Source organism: Symphalangus syndactylus, chromosome 4 (genome assembly GCF_028878055.3).
Source record: "Symphalangus syndactylus isolate Jambi chromosome 4, NHGRI_mSymSyn1-v2.1_pri, whole genome shotgun sequence".
Classification (NCBI taxonomy): domain Eukaryota; kingdom Metazoa; phylum Chordata; class Mammalia; order Primates; family Hylobatidae; genus Symphalangus; species Symphalangus syndactylus.
The window spans coordinates 14,539,413-14,555,283 of record NC_072426.2 but is presented as its reverse complement, the minus strand read 5'-3'; the positions used below and the strand labels follow the sequence as shown (position 1 = coordinate 14,555,283).

The 15,871-nt window shown below is 35.4% G+C and overlaps 1 protein-coding gene across 16 annotated transcripts in view; it reads left to right on the top strand.

Annotated features, from left to right (window-relative positions):
• DOP1A (DOP1 leucine zipper like protein A) overlaps positions 1 to 15,871 on the top strand; it is a 105,190-nt gene that overhangs the window by 47,769 nt on the left and 41,550 nt on the right. For 4 of the 16 annotated variants that reach the window (XM_055274140.2, XM_055274135.2, XM_055274139.1 and 1 more), the window contains 9 exons: positions 352 to 450; positions 5,874 to 5,973; positions 6,758 to 6,840; positions 7,663 to 7,771; positions 9,210 to 9,330; positions 10,114 to 10,233; positions 11,962 to 12,076; positions 12,425 to 12,454; positions 12,754 to 12,987. In XM_055274140.2, the coding sequence (XP_055130115.1) occupies positions 352 to 450; positions 5,874 to 5,973; positions 6,758 to 6,840; positions 7,663 to 7,771; positions 9,210 to 9,330; positions 10,114 to 10,233; positions 11,962 to 12,076; positions 12,425 to 12,454; positions 12,754 to 12,987 (1,011 nt within the window). Of the gene's footprint in view, positions 1 to 351; positions 451 to 5,873; positions 5,974 to 6,730; positions 6,841 to 7,662; positions 7,772 to 9,209; positions 9,331 to 10,113; positions 10,234 to 11,961; positions 12,077 to 12,424; positions 12,455 to 12,753; positions 12,988 to 15,871 lie in introns of all 16 variants that reach the window. The other 12 variants (XM_063637821.1, XM_063637823.1, XM_063637830.1 and 9 more) reach the window with 5 other exon arrangements.

The window sequence follows — 15,871 nt, the reverse complement described above, 5'->3', positions numbered from 1 at the left end:
AAATGAAGCTCTTTAATGATGAGGAAAGATCTCTAAAACATGTTAAATGAAAAAGGCAGATTTGGAATATATGTATGGTGTTTTTCTTGTATTTGCAGGAAATATTCACTTGTAAAACTGGTGCCTACAAAACGGAAGTTGGATAGTTGGAAGTTTTGCTGTATAGTCTTATGTACTTCCTAATTTTTAAACCATCATGATATATTTACTATTCAAAATAATGTAAATATCTTTAATTATTGATTAGATCCTCAGAAGCATACTTTTGAGAAAATGAAGAGTTGTTACATTTTCGTGGCAAAAATTTCTCAGCATAATAGACAATAGATGTTAAAGATGCTGTTATTTCAGGTAGAAGCAGTAAGTACTTCAGTGCAGGACTCAAGTGTACTTGTACAGAGAAGCACACTGGACCTCATACTCTTCTGTTTTCCATTCCACATGAGTCAGGTAAAATATTAACGCTGATATAAGGCATTCTTGGAAAACTATAGATTGCTAATGTGTAGTTATTTTTTAAAGGCATGTGTGTTGAATTCTTGTATAAATCAGTAAGCGCATAGAAAATAAGTTCCTTTTTAAGGAGTGGAATTTGTTGTGAAAAAAACTAAAGATAAAAGCTTTACTGATTTGATAAGAATGTGGTCATTGAAGTAGATTATTTCTTACTTTTGAAAAAAGTTGTAACATATAAAAAGCAAGAGGTTCTCTATTGCTAGCTCTGAGTAAGCCAAGACTGAGACCCAGGCCTTCTGTACTGGTGTTATGTTATCTTGTTTTGGTGATTTTAACATGCATGCCAGACCCTTAGCAGAGCTGACTGTAACTTCAGAGCCACGTGTTTAGCCACTGTGATATTCTGTAGTACTTTTATTACAAGTAAGTGCAACTAACTTGACAAATCATGAATGAAGTTCATTCCTAGAACTTAATTTAATCAGTGCCCTCATTTTAAAAGAAAGGATCTAAATTCCTTTGACTTCTAAACCTTGATGAAGAGTGATTTACAGCACCAGTATATAGGCATTCAGAATGGTGGAACGACATACCTAACTAAAGTAATAAGATATAGAGAATATCTACCTTGGAAAAGTAAATTTATTCCTAAAAAGGACTATTATTTGAGGTTTTCATAAGAACTGTGATTAATAGATAACTGTAGTGAATTTTCATTATGACTGGCCAATTTTTTTATTCATTATTTTATTAACATTTTTCTTTTACTTTAATTTGAATTGAAATATTAATAACTAAATAATTCTACTCTTCCTTGTCTATACTTTGACTAATTGGAACATAAACCACTCTGTTTCTATTTTGAGATTTTCACCCTTCAACCAAGGGACTTTATTCTGCCCTCTGGCTTTTCACAAAAACAACTGTTGAGTCATCTCAGCATAATCTAAATTTAGCAATGCTCTGGTATAGGGATGGCCAAACAGCCCATAAGTTAAGAAAGATTTTTGCTTTTTTAAAGGCTTAGAAAACAAAGAAGAATATGCCAAAGCAATGTATGTGATCTGAAAGTCTAAATTATGTACTGTCTGGATCTTTATCCAAAAAATTTATTGACTTCCACTCTTGAACTTTTCCCATTGCTTTCTTACCTTCCAAACATTCAACATCATTAGGCCCTCAATTGACAGATGTCTCAACAAGATCTGAGGAATTAAGTCATAGTAGACTCAAGAATAACTTAATTTGTAATCTTAATATATCAGCGTTTCCTAAGCTTTTCTCAGCCTGTACTTTCTTACTCTGCCTTCTCTGTATTCCTGCCAGCCAAAATGTTCTAAATTCTTATATTCTATAACATGTATTATGAAAACAATAGCTTCGTTGAATGTATTTTTTAAAAGTATACACCCAATTCTAATAATCTTATAATTCTAATACTTTTCTCCCCACTACGCTGCCGAATTCTGATACAGTTCTCCCTATTACTGTCCCAAACTGAATAAAGATTATGATGTAGGTACCTTAGTGTTCCACTTTCCCTCTTTCTATGTTTTACATATAATAGAATACAATCCAAGTGTGGATTGTATTATAATTGTGACTTAACAGTGCCTTCATTACCATATCCCAAAAGGATGATTGCGGTTAGGAACTTCAGCAGTGGAATGGACTGCTACACTTCTTTAACTTGTTTCCTGGAAAGCTCACCCAAATCTGTAGTACTTACACCTTTGAGATTATAATAGACTTTTTTTCATATTAGAAATAGACGGTGATATCAATTGTAATCAAGAAGCAACTTCTTTTTTAAATTTATTTTTTAATGGACACGAATTGTATATATTGATCTTGTACAACATGATGTTTGAAATATGTATACATTCTGGAATCCGTAAATTGAGCTAATTAACATTCATTACCTCACACAATTTTTACAGTGAGAACACTTAAAATGTACTCTGAGCAGTTTTTAAGAATACAATACATTGTGGCCGGGTGCGGTGGCTCACGCCTGTAATCCCAGCACTTTGGGAGGCCGAGGCAGGCGGATTACGAGGTCAGGAGATCGAGACCATCCTGGCTAACACGGTGAAACCCCGTCTCTCCTAAAAATACAAAAAAAATCAGCAGGGCGTGGTGTCGGGCGCCTGTAGTCCCAGCTACTTGGGAGGCTGAGGCAAGAGAATGGCAGAGCTTGCAGTGAGCAAGTGATTGCGCCACTGCACTCCAGCCTGGGTGACAGAGCGAGACTCCATCTCAAAAAACAAAAAAGAGAATACAATACATTGCTAACAACTATAGTTACCGTGTTGTACCATAGATCTTTTTGAACTTATTTTTCCCATCTGAAATTTTTTATCCTTTGACTAACATCTTGTACTTCCTGCTTTCTTAAGAAGAGTAGTTTTTCTCCCAAAATAAGATGGGGAGACAATTGTACTTCTAAAGATTTTGTGACAATATAATCTTCATATCTTATGTTGGATAGATCAGAAGTTCTCAAATGGTTTAGTTGTAGAACCCCATTACACTCTTCAAAAGTACTGAAGGTCCTCAAAAATCTTTTGCTTGTATTGCTTAGATCGTCTATTGTGATTTGTTCTTTTGGTTAAAGTATATGAAGAAAATCTGATCTCACATTGATATGTAGTTGGAAAATTGAGGAGTATTTCAGTAGCATTTTCGTTAAAATTACGTATTCTTTGATATTATACCAAAACTTTGAAGCTGTAGATTTTAAAAATTAGTTACAATACTGAGTCTTAAACCGTATCAATGAACTTTTCATATTCTATTCCATTAAAATACACTGGTCTATCTTGTACTTTCAGTGGCTCTTTCAGTCATATGTGCTTTTGTAACATCATGATTGGATATTAAGGAAATACTGGTTTATTGAATTATGCACATTTTCCAAATGTTTTCACATTTTATTATACAATACCAGTCATGTTTATTACTATTGCCACTGATCTCATCAGTAAAGATTTTTAGATATTGGGAGAAACTTTTAAGCTCAGTATTGAGAAGCTTTCAACCAATTCAAATCAAAACAATACAATTTCAGCCAGATGCGGTGGCTCACACCTGTAATCCCAGCACTTTGGAAGGACTAGGCAAGCAGATCACTTGAGGTCAGGAGTTCAAGACCAGCCTGGCCAACATGGTGAAACCCCGTGCTCTAATAAAAATACAAAAATTAGCTGGGCATGGTGGCACATGCCTGTAACCCCAGCTACTCTGGAGGCTGAGGCAGGAGAATCGCTTGAACCTGGGAGGCAGAGGTTGCAGTGAGCTGAGATTGCAACACTGCACTCCAGCCTGGGCGATAGAGTGAGACTCCATCTTAAAAAAAAAAAAACCCAAAAAATACAGTTTCAGTCTAAATGCAAGATCTCCATAATTCTACTTTTCTCCTAGAAGCTCAACTTTTATTATTTGTCACGATTAATGTTATTTTCCTTGCAATGACAGGCTCACTTTGAGAAAATGACTACAAAATGTCCAAGCCTGAGTAATCATAATTCATATTAGTAATTCTTCAGGTAAAAATGGCATTCTTTAAGAAAACTGGTAGTTAAGCTCACAACTCAGTTATACAATTGCTTTTTCCTTGAGACAACCATCCTACTTCAGTATACATCAGAAGTACTTTTAGCACTTCTTTATTTTATTTTATTTTATTTTATTTTATTTTATTTTGAGACAGAGTCTTTCTCTGTCACCTAGGCTGGAGTACAGTGGCATTGTCTTAGCTCACTGCAACCTCCGCCTTCTGGGTTCAAGTGATTCTCATGCCTCAGCCTCCTGAGTAGCTGGGACTACAGGCGCCAACCACCATGCCCAGTTCATTTTTTGTAATTTTAGTAGAGATGGGGTTTCACCATGTTAGCCAGGATGGTCTCGATCTCCTGACCTTGTGATCCACCTGCCTTGGCCACCCAAAGTGCTGGGATTACAGGTGTGAGTCACCGTGCCCGGCCACATCAGAAATACTTTAAGTGTGTCTTTCACTCTATTATACAGAATATTAAAAGACATGCGCTCAAAGGTTGATACTTATTTTTTGATTTTACTACAAGTACATGGCAGTAAAAATATAATGATTACAAGTATAGTGGGTGCTACTGCTATGCTGCCTCTTTTCATGCTAAGGTGCCTGCAGTTTTATCCACTATTGCATGATCAGAGCATATGTCAACAGAACAGAAAGCCCGATAACATCTTTGTATTGTTATGAATATGCATAGTTTTATTTGTTATGAATATGAATAGCTGGTTTTTACTTTGTGGACCCCCTGAAAAAGTCTTAGAGATACCTAGGGGTCTTGAACGGTACTTTCAGAATTGTACAGATCAATAGAAGGCATTTGTGTTCAAAGGAGCGAACCTAATTTGTCAATTTTTGGTGATCTGTGTTCTGTATCATCTCAGTTATTTCTCTAAGGTTCCTTTAGAACAAATGAGCTGGGTGAATCCTTTCTAATTCTATCAAGAAGCATGATATAGAACAAAGTTCACTGGTCTGTGATTAAGGAGAAGTGAGTTCTCCATCTAGCTGGGGCACTAACCAGGCATTTGAATTTGGCTAAGCACTTAGCCAAAACCTCAAGAACCTGTGAGGTTTAGGTTCTTTACTTATAGAGTGGTTGTTAAACTAGTCAGTTTCCACATTATCATCTAATTCTCAGATTCCAAGATTCTATTGTAAAGTGATTATCTGGCAGTATTCTTAAAATTAATAGCAAGTTGCTTTTCTTCTATTTTGATTTTTATAAATTTACCTCTTAGCTAAAACCCAGATCTCCTTTAATCATTTTTTTGAACATTGAATTAAGGATATTGGGAAAAAAGAAAAAAATTATTTCTCTTAAAAAGAAATGGAACAAAATGAGAGAAAAATTAAGATTAAATTTGGATGATTGGTAGAAAAGGGTTTATTATATTGTTTTCTGTATTTTTTGATATGTTTAAAATACTAAAAGATAAAACTTTTTTAAAAGAATAAATGACTGTGTGGATGAAGATAGTAACCTTCTCAGGAGTTTATAGTCAGTTGACAACATTATAAATGTGAAAGACTAATGGCATATCATTTTCTTGTGTCTGTCCCATCTTGCTCCATTTTATTTGTTTTATGTCAGAATTTGCTTTTATTATATAAAGAACTTTAAACTGGAAGTTAAAATAATTAAGTTATAGTTTCAGTTATGCAGCTAAATAGCCATGTTACCTAACTTTCTTCCTGTTTCCTAATCTGTAAAATGGAAGTAATAGTTCCTGTGTTTGAAATAATACATGAAAGTACTCCATACACCCTAATATTCTAAGCGTATTTCAAGGCATTTTTTAAAGAGGAAGAAATAATATATACTGTATATTGTTAAATACAACCATATTCCTAACTCTTTCAGGCCACTCGACCGGATATGATCAGGATCTTGTCAGCAGCCCTTCATGTAGTGCTAAGAAGGGATATGTCTCTGAATCGAAGACTTTATGCCTGGCTTCTTGGTAGGTATTTGATGTCTATGGTCATAACTGGGGAGAAAATGGAGGGAGATTTGTCATGTATAAGTATTACCAAGTTGTATGTGTGTCCTGAATTTAAAAACTAAAATCTCTTGTGTAAATGGACAATAAAAATATAAACAGTATTAGTTGTGTATTGTATGAAGAAATTTCAGCAGCTTTGTAGTTGAAGAGTCTATTTGAATTTATAGTCATGTTCCCTTGTCCTTAAGAAGATGTTTTTCCCCTTACAAATTGAGATGGTTACATATAAGTTAGTAGGCAAAGAAGGATGAGCTAATAATCAAAATACTGTCCAAAACTTTGAATTCATCAAAGGAATCAGGACTAGTACCATTGTCTTACACATCATACAATGTCCCACTCAGGCAGTAATACATATGTACACTTTGGTCTTCCATGCTTTTTGTGCGTTTTGTCTGTCTTCACAACTCTTTACTGCCTAGAGCGAGGGGACATAATATAACTTATTGTGGATGTTCTGAGTATTCAGTTATTTCACTGTTAGTAAAATTGGCCACAAAAAGAAAGGATAATTCTGGAAGAATACTATGATACTTATGTATTGAATTGGTTTCCCTTTATTAAACTATCTAAAATGATCTCTCTTGCTGACATTGAATGGGCTACTAACTGGTAAGTGTTTAGTGCTGTTCTGAGATTTTGCTGTTTTGGTATTTAGTGAACAACAGTTTTGAGAATTCCATTTTAAGTAATTTTGTGATTTGTTTCCATGGAGGTTTTGATAACAACGGTGCTATCATAGGACCCAGAAGCACAAGACACAGTAATCCCGAAGAACATGCCACTTACTATTTCACTACCTTTTCAAAAGAATTATTGGTCCAGGTAATGAATACTTTCATTATTCTTTGGTTACTTACTGACCACTAGAGGTAGTGAAAAAGTGTAAGACGAGGTCTTGCCTTAATTGAATTCACAGTTGAAGGGGTGGAGATAAGACTTACAAACTTCCCAAGAATTTTTATAACAGCAAATTCCTGTAAAATAATAATCATATGTTAGACTACCACGTAAGACAAAAGACTTTTTTTCTCTTACTTTGTTGTTTTCATTACTTTATTAAAACATAGTTGTAGCTTCTCACCTGTCTGCTCAATGAAAGTTGGAGCTTTTCCAAAAATGAGTCAGGACCTATGCCATTTCCTGTGAAGCTCTGGAGAAGTTTATTTCATATTATTTTTAATTCAATTTATTTAAGATATAGGAAATAAACAGAAGAAAATACATGGTATCTGAAGCATTTTTAAATGAGTGAGGTTATAAGAATATAGTTGTTAAGTCACTAATGGGAAAATAATTGCCTAATAGCAGACACTGCCATGATAATGTGGCATGATTCTGAGAAGAATGATCTTAAATAGAAATTCATCCGTAGGGAAAACACTCAGCTCATGAATATATTTTTCTAAATTTTCTTTGATATTCCACTATGTCTAAAGAAAATTTAGACACTTTTTTTCTCAAGATAGATAAATATATTTTTTTCGTAGCAGAGTAAGAAGGCCAAGCTTGATGAAAAAGTGTCAGAAAAGCAATAGTGGGTATAAATCTCCGTTATATATGGTTACATTTAAAAATACTTTTTCTTAAGGAAAAAATATTTGAATATGTTTACTTAAATGACCAGTGTACTTTCCTTTTTTAAAGGCAATGGTGGGAATCTTACAAGTGAATGGATTTGGAGAAGAGAACACTCTAATGCAGGATCTAAAGCCTTTTCGCATTTTAATCAGTTTACTGGACAAACCTGAGCTAGGTAATGTATACTGTCCTAGGGCATAAGGTCACATGTAGTACTTTTGTGTTAATAAGAAAATAAAAAGAGTCATCAGGGAAATTGTTACATTTTGAGATGGCCTTTAAATATAAGTTCTCAACAATTTTTTTTTTTTTTTTTTTTTTGACGGAGTCTCACTCTGTCGCCCAGGCTGGAGTGCAGTGGCGCCATCTCGGCTCACTGCAAGCTCCGCCTCCTGCCTCCTGGGTTCACGCCATTCTCCTGCCTCAGCCTCTCCGAGTAGCTGGGACTACGGGCGCCCGCCACCACGCCCGGCTAATTTTTTTGTATTTTTAGTAGAGACGGGGTTTCACCGTGGTCTCGATCTCTTGACCTCGTGATCCGCCCACCTCGGTCTCCCAAAGTGCTGGGATTACAAGCGTGAGCCACCGCACCCGGCCAACAATTTCTTAAAGTTCACTCTACAAAGTTAAGATACAGGTATTCATCCAGCTGATACGTTATTATGTATCTGTCTTGTGGTATGTATGTAGCAGAAGAATCACTTTAAAGATGCTATCTAAGCTTCTCTTAATCCTGATTGTATTACTGAAATTAAAACATTTATCCATCATGACCAATTTATAGTTCACAGAATCCAAGGACTTGAGGAAAAATATTTGAGTTATATCCCTCAACTTTCTTCTCCACATTCCCTTTATTTTGCATGTTTTCTCTTTATCCATTGTATATTTCTTATATATCATGGCACTTGAGACAGAAGTTAGTAAAAAACAAATATTTACAACAATAAAATGAAATCATAAAGTTTAATTTCTTCAAATTATATACAGATGTTTTAGCAGGTGTCTTCTCACCATTTTTTAAAAATGAAAAATTTAAAATACAAGAATAACTTGAATTATATAAATGGTCTTGAGAGGTGTTTTAGCTGTTATATGATAACAGATGAAGCTCAGGAATTCTTTTAAGGAAATGATATCTGTAATAGCAAGAAAATTTAGCCTTATGCATTTTAGTATTATTTAATAGCAGTAATTACAAGTAGCATTTGTTGAATACTTAACTATATTCTACAAACTACGCTACCCATCTTACAAATATTTTTTCTAACCCTTAACAGTCCTGTAAATTTTGGTATTCATTCTGGATGAGGAAACTAAAGCTCAAAGAAGTTAAATAACTTGTCTAATGTAACAGAACTATTAACTGGCAAAACCAGTTTCTCTGATTCTGTAATTTCTACTGTGTCAGCCTGCACTTTAAATATTTGTTCAGTTACGTAATATCTTATATTACCTTCTCAAAGAAGTGTGAATTTAGCTTAGCTTCTGAAGAGAAATACTATTTAAAAAATACTTGTTTCTAAAACATCATTTAATTGGGCCAATTTTCAGATAAGCATGATTTGCTCATGCTGATTAATTACTGTCTTTAATTTGAATATTAATTTTAGGACCTGTAATTCTAGAAGATGTCCTGATTGAAGTGTTTAGAACATTATATTCTCAATGCAAAGCAGAGTTGGATCTTCAAACGGAACCACCCTTCAGCAAGGATCATGCTCAGTTAAGCAGGTAGATTATCAAAAAATTAAATGTGACTTGAAGACATAATATGTATTCACGTAATATAAACTTGAAGTGTAATAACTTGGGATCCTACTCTATGAAGTTTGTGTTCTAATAAGTAAAGCTGATTTAATACTGACATACTAGTTGTATTGACAGTGCCTCACTATATAAAGACAGTTGTTTTAATTGTTACAAAAGACAGGAGGAGAAAATAGCTAATAGGCTAAATGGTTGCCACTTGAAATAACAAAGTTATTTTTCCCTGATGCAATTTCAGTAATAATGGCTATTAACAGCACTAGTTGGTTTTGTTGTTGTTTTTCAAACTAAGAATAATAATTTGATTGAAACTGGTCAGGGTAAACCTTTCTTAAGAAAATCCTGAATAGCACAGGGAAGCAGACAAAATTCTTCACAATCAAGGCTGTGAAAATCAAATCACTACTCAGTTTCTATGTGCCAAGGGAAATAAAAGAATTTTGCCAAATTTACAGTCCCACACACGAAATAGTTCAAAAAGAAATTCTTGTTCTTTTTCTTTTTTATTATGCAGAAACTATGCAAGTCTAATTTCTGATCGTGATATTTGACAAAAATTCAAATTTGGAAAAATAACTGCACATAAAATAATAGGAGAGTGGCAGTAGATAAAAATTATTTGTTGCAATCTTCTTACTGGCACATTTTCTAGCAACTACCTAGGAATATGTACTGGCACTGCACTCAAATTTAAATTTGAAAAAGTAAATGGTAACATTTTTTAGTTTTTGTTTTCTCTTTTTTCAGTAAATTAAGAGAAAATAAGAAAACAGCAGAGCTGATTAAAACTGCTAACCTTCTCTTTAATTCCTTCGAACCTTATTATATGTGGGATTATGTTGCACGTTGGTTTGAAGAATGTTGTAGGTATGTTAAACTTTCATTCCTTTTAATTTAGTAACATCCAAAGCTAACCTTTTGGGGTTTTTTTTAAGTTGTTACATTTAATGAATGTTCTTTTATACATTCTATTACTAATAATAACTGTTACTTACTATCCATAATCTGACTCTACCTAGTCACATAGGATATAAAATCATTGATCATATAATCTTAGAATTGGAAGGGAGTTTAGAGATCAGTTATTCATATACCAGAGTAGATTAAACATTTTCCCTCTTCAGTCTATAGTCATCCAGTTTTTTGTTGTTGTAGAAAAGACAGCAAATTTTTGGCTGCTGCCTCAGCACACTTTTCCAAAAGGATTTCCACTTTGATTAACAAAAAACTTTTTGGCCTGACTTGTGTTTTTAAAGCCATTAGAACTAATCCATACTGTCACTGGGAAGTGATGAAAGCCTTCTACCCCTTATCAAATAAAGCAAAAAATATGGTCTGAAAACCGTAGGATACTAGTGAATCTGAGTGGAATCTCTGTCTGGCTTCTAGACCAGATCCTCTCAACCAGATTAACCACTCAAGGCCCAGGAGCATGTAGTCAAAATGTAATTATCTATGGTGTCAGTATTAGAAGTCTTTTAATAAAAAATGTTAATTGTTGCTCCTATCCATTAATCTCTTTAGTGGTTTAGAAATTTCTTGGCTTATTCAGCAGAGGTTGAGCACCCAGTTAAAAAGCATCATGCTAGGCAGATAGACAGTCCCTGTCTTCAAAGATCTTATAGTGGGAACAAATAAGACATGCACATGTATATTCCTAGTATTAAAAATTACAAATGTCTTAATAGATTAAAATGTAGGAATCGTATCTTTTTGCCTCCTGGCCCTACACTGGGTTTTACCTTCTACATTCACAAATGCACACATCCACACTTCTTCAGCCAACCTGGACTATTCTCTGAAAGTTAGCAACATTTTAACTTTCATGCTGCTGAGGCTTCACTTGTGCTATTCTTTCTAAAATACTCTTTCCCCTTGCCCATCTGCTAAAATCCTATGTAGAGGTTACTCACCTTTCCTTCTTTCCCTCAAATCACCCTATCAGAATTAATGCCTCCAACACTGTCACATTGTTGCTTTTATTTGTCTACATGCTTATATTCTTGTTGGTCAGGGACTATATTATATTCTTACTTTGTGTCTTCAGAGTGGAGGGCAATGTATGGTCATATAGGATTTCTATGATTTAATGTGAATTGTTTGTTGGAGGAATGATCTCTACTACTTGGATCAGAAGAGGCTTCCTGGAGGAGGTAACATTTGATCTCAGACTTTGAAGGACAGATGCATTCTGATCATGGGAAAATGAGATTGGGGAGGACAGTAGTACAGAAGGACAAATGAGCCTATTTTAAGACCCAAGGTTAGAAATCAAGTAGCAATTAATCAGTGTTAACTAGGAGGTGATATCTGTACAGGAAGCAATGGAAAATAAGTCCCAGAAAGTGAGATCCATTCAAAACACTTCGAAGTACAGGATGAGAGTTACAGGGAGAGGTTCAGCCTAGGAATCTTGCTTTGAGAATTTTCCATGAAGATGTACAGTGTCCTGGGGGAAATAGAATATGTCATCACAAAAACATTACTGTGTGTGACCCAATATTGACTTGGCCTTCATTAGAAGGATGATGATGCTGTCACAGGTATTCACATCACTTGACAGTATACTTAATAAAGTGAATTTTGTCCTTTTAGGAGGACACTGCATGCCAGACTTCAGATTGGACCTGGAGATAGTAATGACTCATCTGAATTACAGCTGACCAGTTTCTGCTTACTGGTGGATTTTTTGTTGGACATAGTTTCTTTGGTAAGACCACCTTGGTAAGAAAATATCAAGGAAATCGAATAACATAGTTCAAATATTTCATGTTGTAGGCAAGCCTTCAGATACATTTCATCTTTAAAATTAAATTGATTTTTTCCTCTTTGGTAAGCTTTTTTTCATAAGATCTTTCAAGTGTTTGTCCTTTGATATATACATATAAAAAAATACATGGAGTAAACTTCATTATTGCATGTTATAAAGTCTTAACTGTTTAGTGTATAGTGGTCTAATGCTGCATTTATATTAATATTATTTCTATTAAATGAAGACTTTTGGAAATCTTTTCCCTTCTGTTTTCTCTCCTCACTTCTTTGCTTTCTCATTTTGAAGCCTACTAGAAGTATGAGGGTGCTGTGTCAGGTATGACATTCAGCCTGTTTTGTTTTTAAATGATTCTATTTACTTTTGTTATAATTTTAGTAATGTAGCAGATAAAACTGGGGTTATTTTATAATATATGCTTTGAAGTATTTAAATTGAGAATTTGGGAATAGAAATTTTATAAGGCATCAGTAATAAAATATACAGTGTTAATTAAGAGCATGATGCATATAAAACGTTACAGATGAGTAAAATCATTGCCTATTTATATAGATTAAAAAATGTAACTTTTGGGTTCCACATTGTTTAAACTTTTTTCATTTCACTTTTATTTTCAGGAGACTTATATTGAAATCCAGACAGAACACTTGCCCCAGTTGCTGCTCAGAATGATTTCTGCCTTGACAAGCCATCTCCAGACATTGCACTTGTCTGAACTCACAGATTCTCTCAGACTCTGCTCAAAGATCCTTAGCAAGGTTCAGCCTCCACTGTTATCTGCTAGCACTGGAGGTGTTTTGCAGTTTCCAAGCGGGCAGAACAATTCAGTCAAAGAGTGGGAAGACAAAAAGGTAATTTTAACTATTATTTTTGGTATTAGACCGTTTACATTTCTTCAAAGCAGAACAGTTACTTAGTGAAATCACTTATACATAAGCATTTAAATAATAGTGAGTCTTTCCTAGATCCACATGCAGCGTTAGTAGGCTCGTAGGCTTTTGGTTATAGGGCAGTTTAATTATCTATATCTGTACTTTCCAGTAGAAGCATCGTGTGAATGGCATATGTAATTCAAAATTTTCTAGTACCCACATTAAAGTAAAAAGCAGGTAAAGTTAATTTTAATTCTAGTTTATTTAGACAATTGTAGCCAATATATTATTTCAATGTAATCTATATAAAATTGATGTCATATGAATAAGTGAGCTTACATGATTTTTTGTACTGTCTTCAAGATCTAGTGTTCATTTTACACTTACAGCACATCTTCGTGCTGATTGGTTTGTGAGTATACAAAAGAGGCTAAAACAAAGGCATCACTCAAAGGTGAGCACAACAGTATAAATAACCAATTAGGGACGGTAGGTATATGTAAAATAGGTGAAGAGTGGGGATCAATCAGAGGAAAGCATGCCAAATGGGAGGAGAGGTTCTCAGTCTGGTCTGTGGATTTATCCAGGACTTGTAGCTAGGCTTTAAACTGTCTTTGGCTTGAAGGTGGGGTTTCACCAGGGACCCATCCCTGGCTGCCTAGGATTTGTCTATCTCCTGCTGCTATCACTATGCTAGTTGCTGGCTATCCAGTGGTGAGCTAAACATAGTCTCTGCCCTTCTCTATCCTTTCTTTCTAATTGGAAGAAAGATATTATACAAGTAAGTGCACATTTAGTTACAGTTGTGATAAATGTACAAAGGAAAATAATCAAGTGGTAGGAATATGGAAAATGGGGTGACCTGACCTACACTGGGGCCGAAGAACGCTTTCTTGAGGAAGGCGTGTTTGAGTGAAGCCCTAGAGGAATTGGTGTGGTGAGGGAGGTAAAAAGAGAGCACCTGACAGAGGAAGAAGTATAACAGCCCAGTGAGTTCACCTTGCCTGCTGCCTAGACAGAGCCAAATTAGCCAGTCAGAGGAATTGCAGTGGAGAAACAGTAATTTATGGACAGCCAGCTGTGTAGGAGATTGCAGTTTTATTATTGCCCAAATCAGTCTCCCTGAAAACTTGGGGATCAGAGTTTTTAAGGATAATTTGGTGGGTAGGGGGCCAGTGAATTGGGAATGCTGATTGGTTGGCTGGGGGATGAATTCATAGGGAGTAGAAGCTGCTTTTTTATGCGGAGTCAGTTCCTGGGTGGGGACCATAGAACTGGTTGGCAGGTCTGGGTGGGGCCATTCAGTTGTTAGAAATGCAAAAACCTGAAAAGACATATCAAAAGGCTGATCTTAGGTTCACATAGTGATGTTACCTACAAGAGTAACTGGGGAAGTTGCAAATCTTCTGACCTCTGGAATAATGGCTGGTAATATTGAGAATTCCAGTCCTTCTCATTCTAACCTGGTGGCTGGTGGCCTTTCATCTGCTTTACAAGAACACTTTAAACTATAAACTAAATTCCTTCCCAAGGCTAGTTCAGCCCATACCCAGGAATGGACAACGACAGTCGAGAGGACAGAAGATGAGGTCAGTGAGGTTTCATATCTTTCACTGGCATAATTTTCTCAGCTGTGATTTTGCAAAGGCTCTTAGGCAGAAACTAGCACCAAGCAGACAAGAGATGCAGCTGTAAGACAGGCAGAGGCCAGGTGTGAGAGGGCCTTGGGCTGTTTGAGGGCTTTTGTTGTTTAGAGCACCGGGAAGTCCCTGAAGGGGAAAAGGCAAATGGCATAATTACGTTTGTGTATTAGAAAAGTTACTCTGGCTGCAGTGTGAAATGTAGAGGAGAAACAAACACAGATGTGGGAAGACCTATAGTAGCACGGGTGAGAGGTGGTGATAACTTGTGCCAGCAAGATACGAGGAGTAAAGATAGAAACGGATGGATTGGCAATATATTTAGGAGGAAAAATAAACTTAGTAATAGATTGATAAGGGTAATGATCGCTAACACTTAATGAGTGTTTACTAAGTGCTAGGCATTTTGCCATGTGCTTCATGTATACTGTTATGTAATCCTCATAGCAATTGTAAAATGTAGGAATTACTGTCTCTCAATTATACACATTAGGAAACGGTGGTTTGGAGAAGTTAAATAACTTGCCAGGTATCACATAACTAGTGAATGGCAGAGCCCTAGTTGACTCAAGGCCTGCACCCTTAACCCTTCTACTGATATGAAAGTGGGGAAGGGGGAGGAGGGGTGACGAAGGTACCAAGAATGACCCCTAGGTTTCTGTCTTCCTGACTCAAGGAAAGTGTCATTCACTGAGGCAAGGAACATTGGGTGAAGCCCAGCTCTGGGCAACAGAGCATTTAGTTCATGATGCTATTATATTCTGACTCAGTCACCCAAGGAATTCTTACATATAACTTTTACTTAAACTAAGCCAGGAAATATGCTTGATATTTATACTTACTCTACCCTATTGTAGGGAGTAAAAGGCTAATATACTCCAGTTCTGCTCTAGGAACTGCTTCATTTGTTTGTTTATTATAATTCTCCCATCTTCCCCTCTAGATTATAAAATATTCCTTTTATTTCTACTACCTAATACAGTGTCTGGCACATGATAGGAGTTCAGTAACTATTCACTGAAAGAAGGTAAGATTAATAGCAAAGATGTAATTAGTACTTTACACATTTCAATAAAAATTTCACATTCATGTGGCCCTGAACAGATGACCTAGTAGATTTTATTTGTAGTTATTAAAATTTCATTTCTGAAACTTACGTATCTCATTCTTGGCATTGTTTAGACATTAGGAAAGTGATTTCATGAAGTAGATGAAATAGTCAT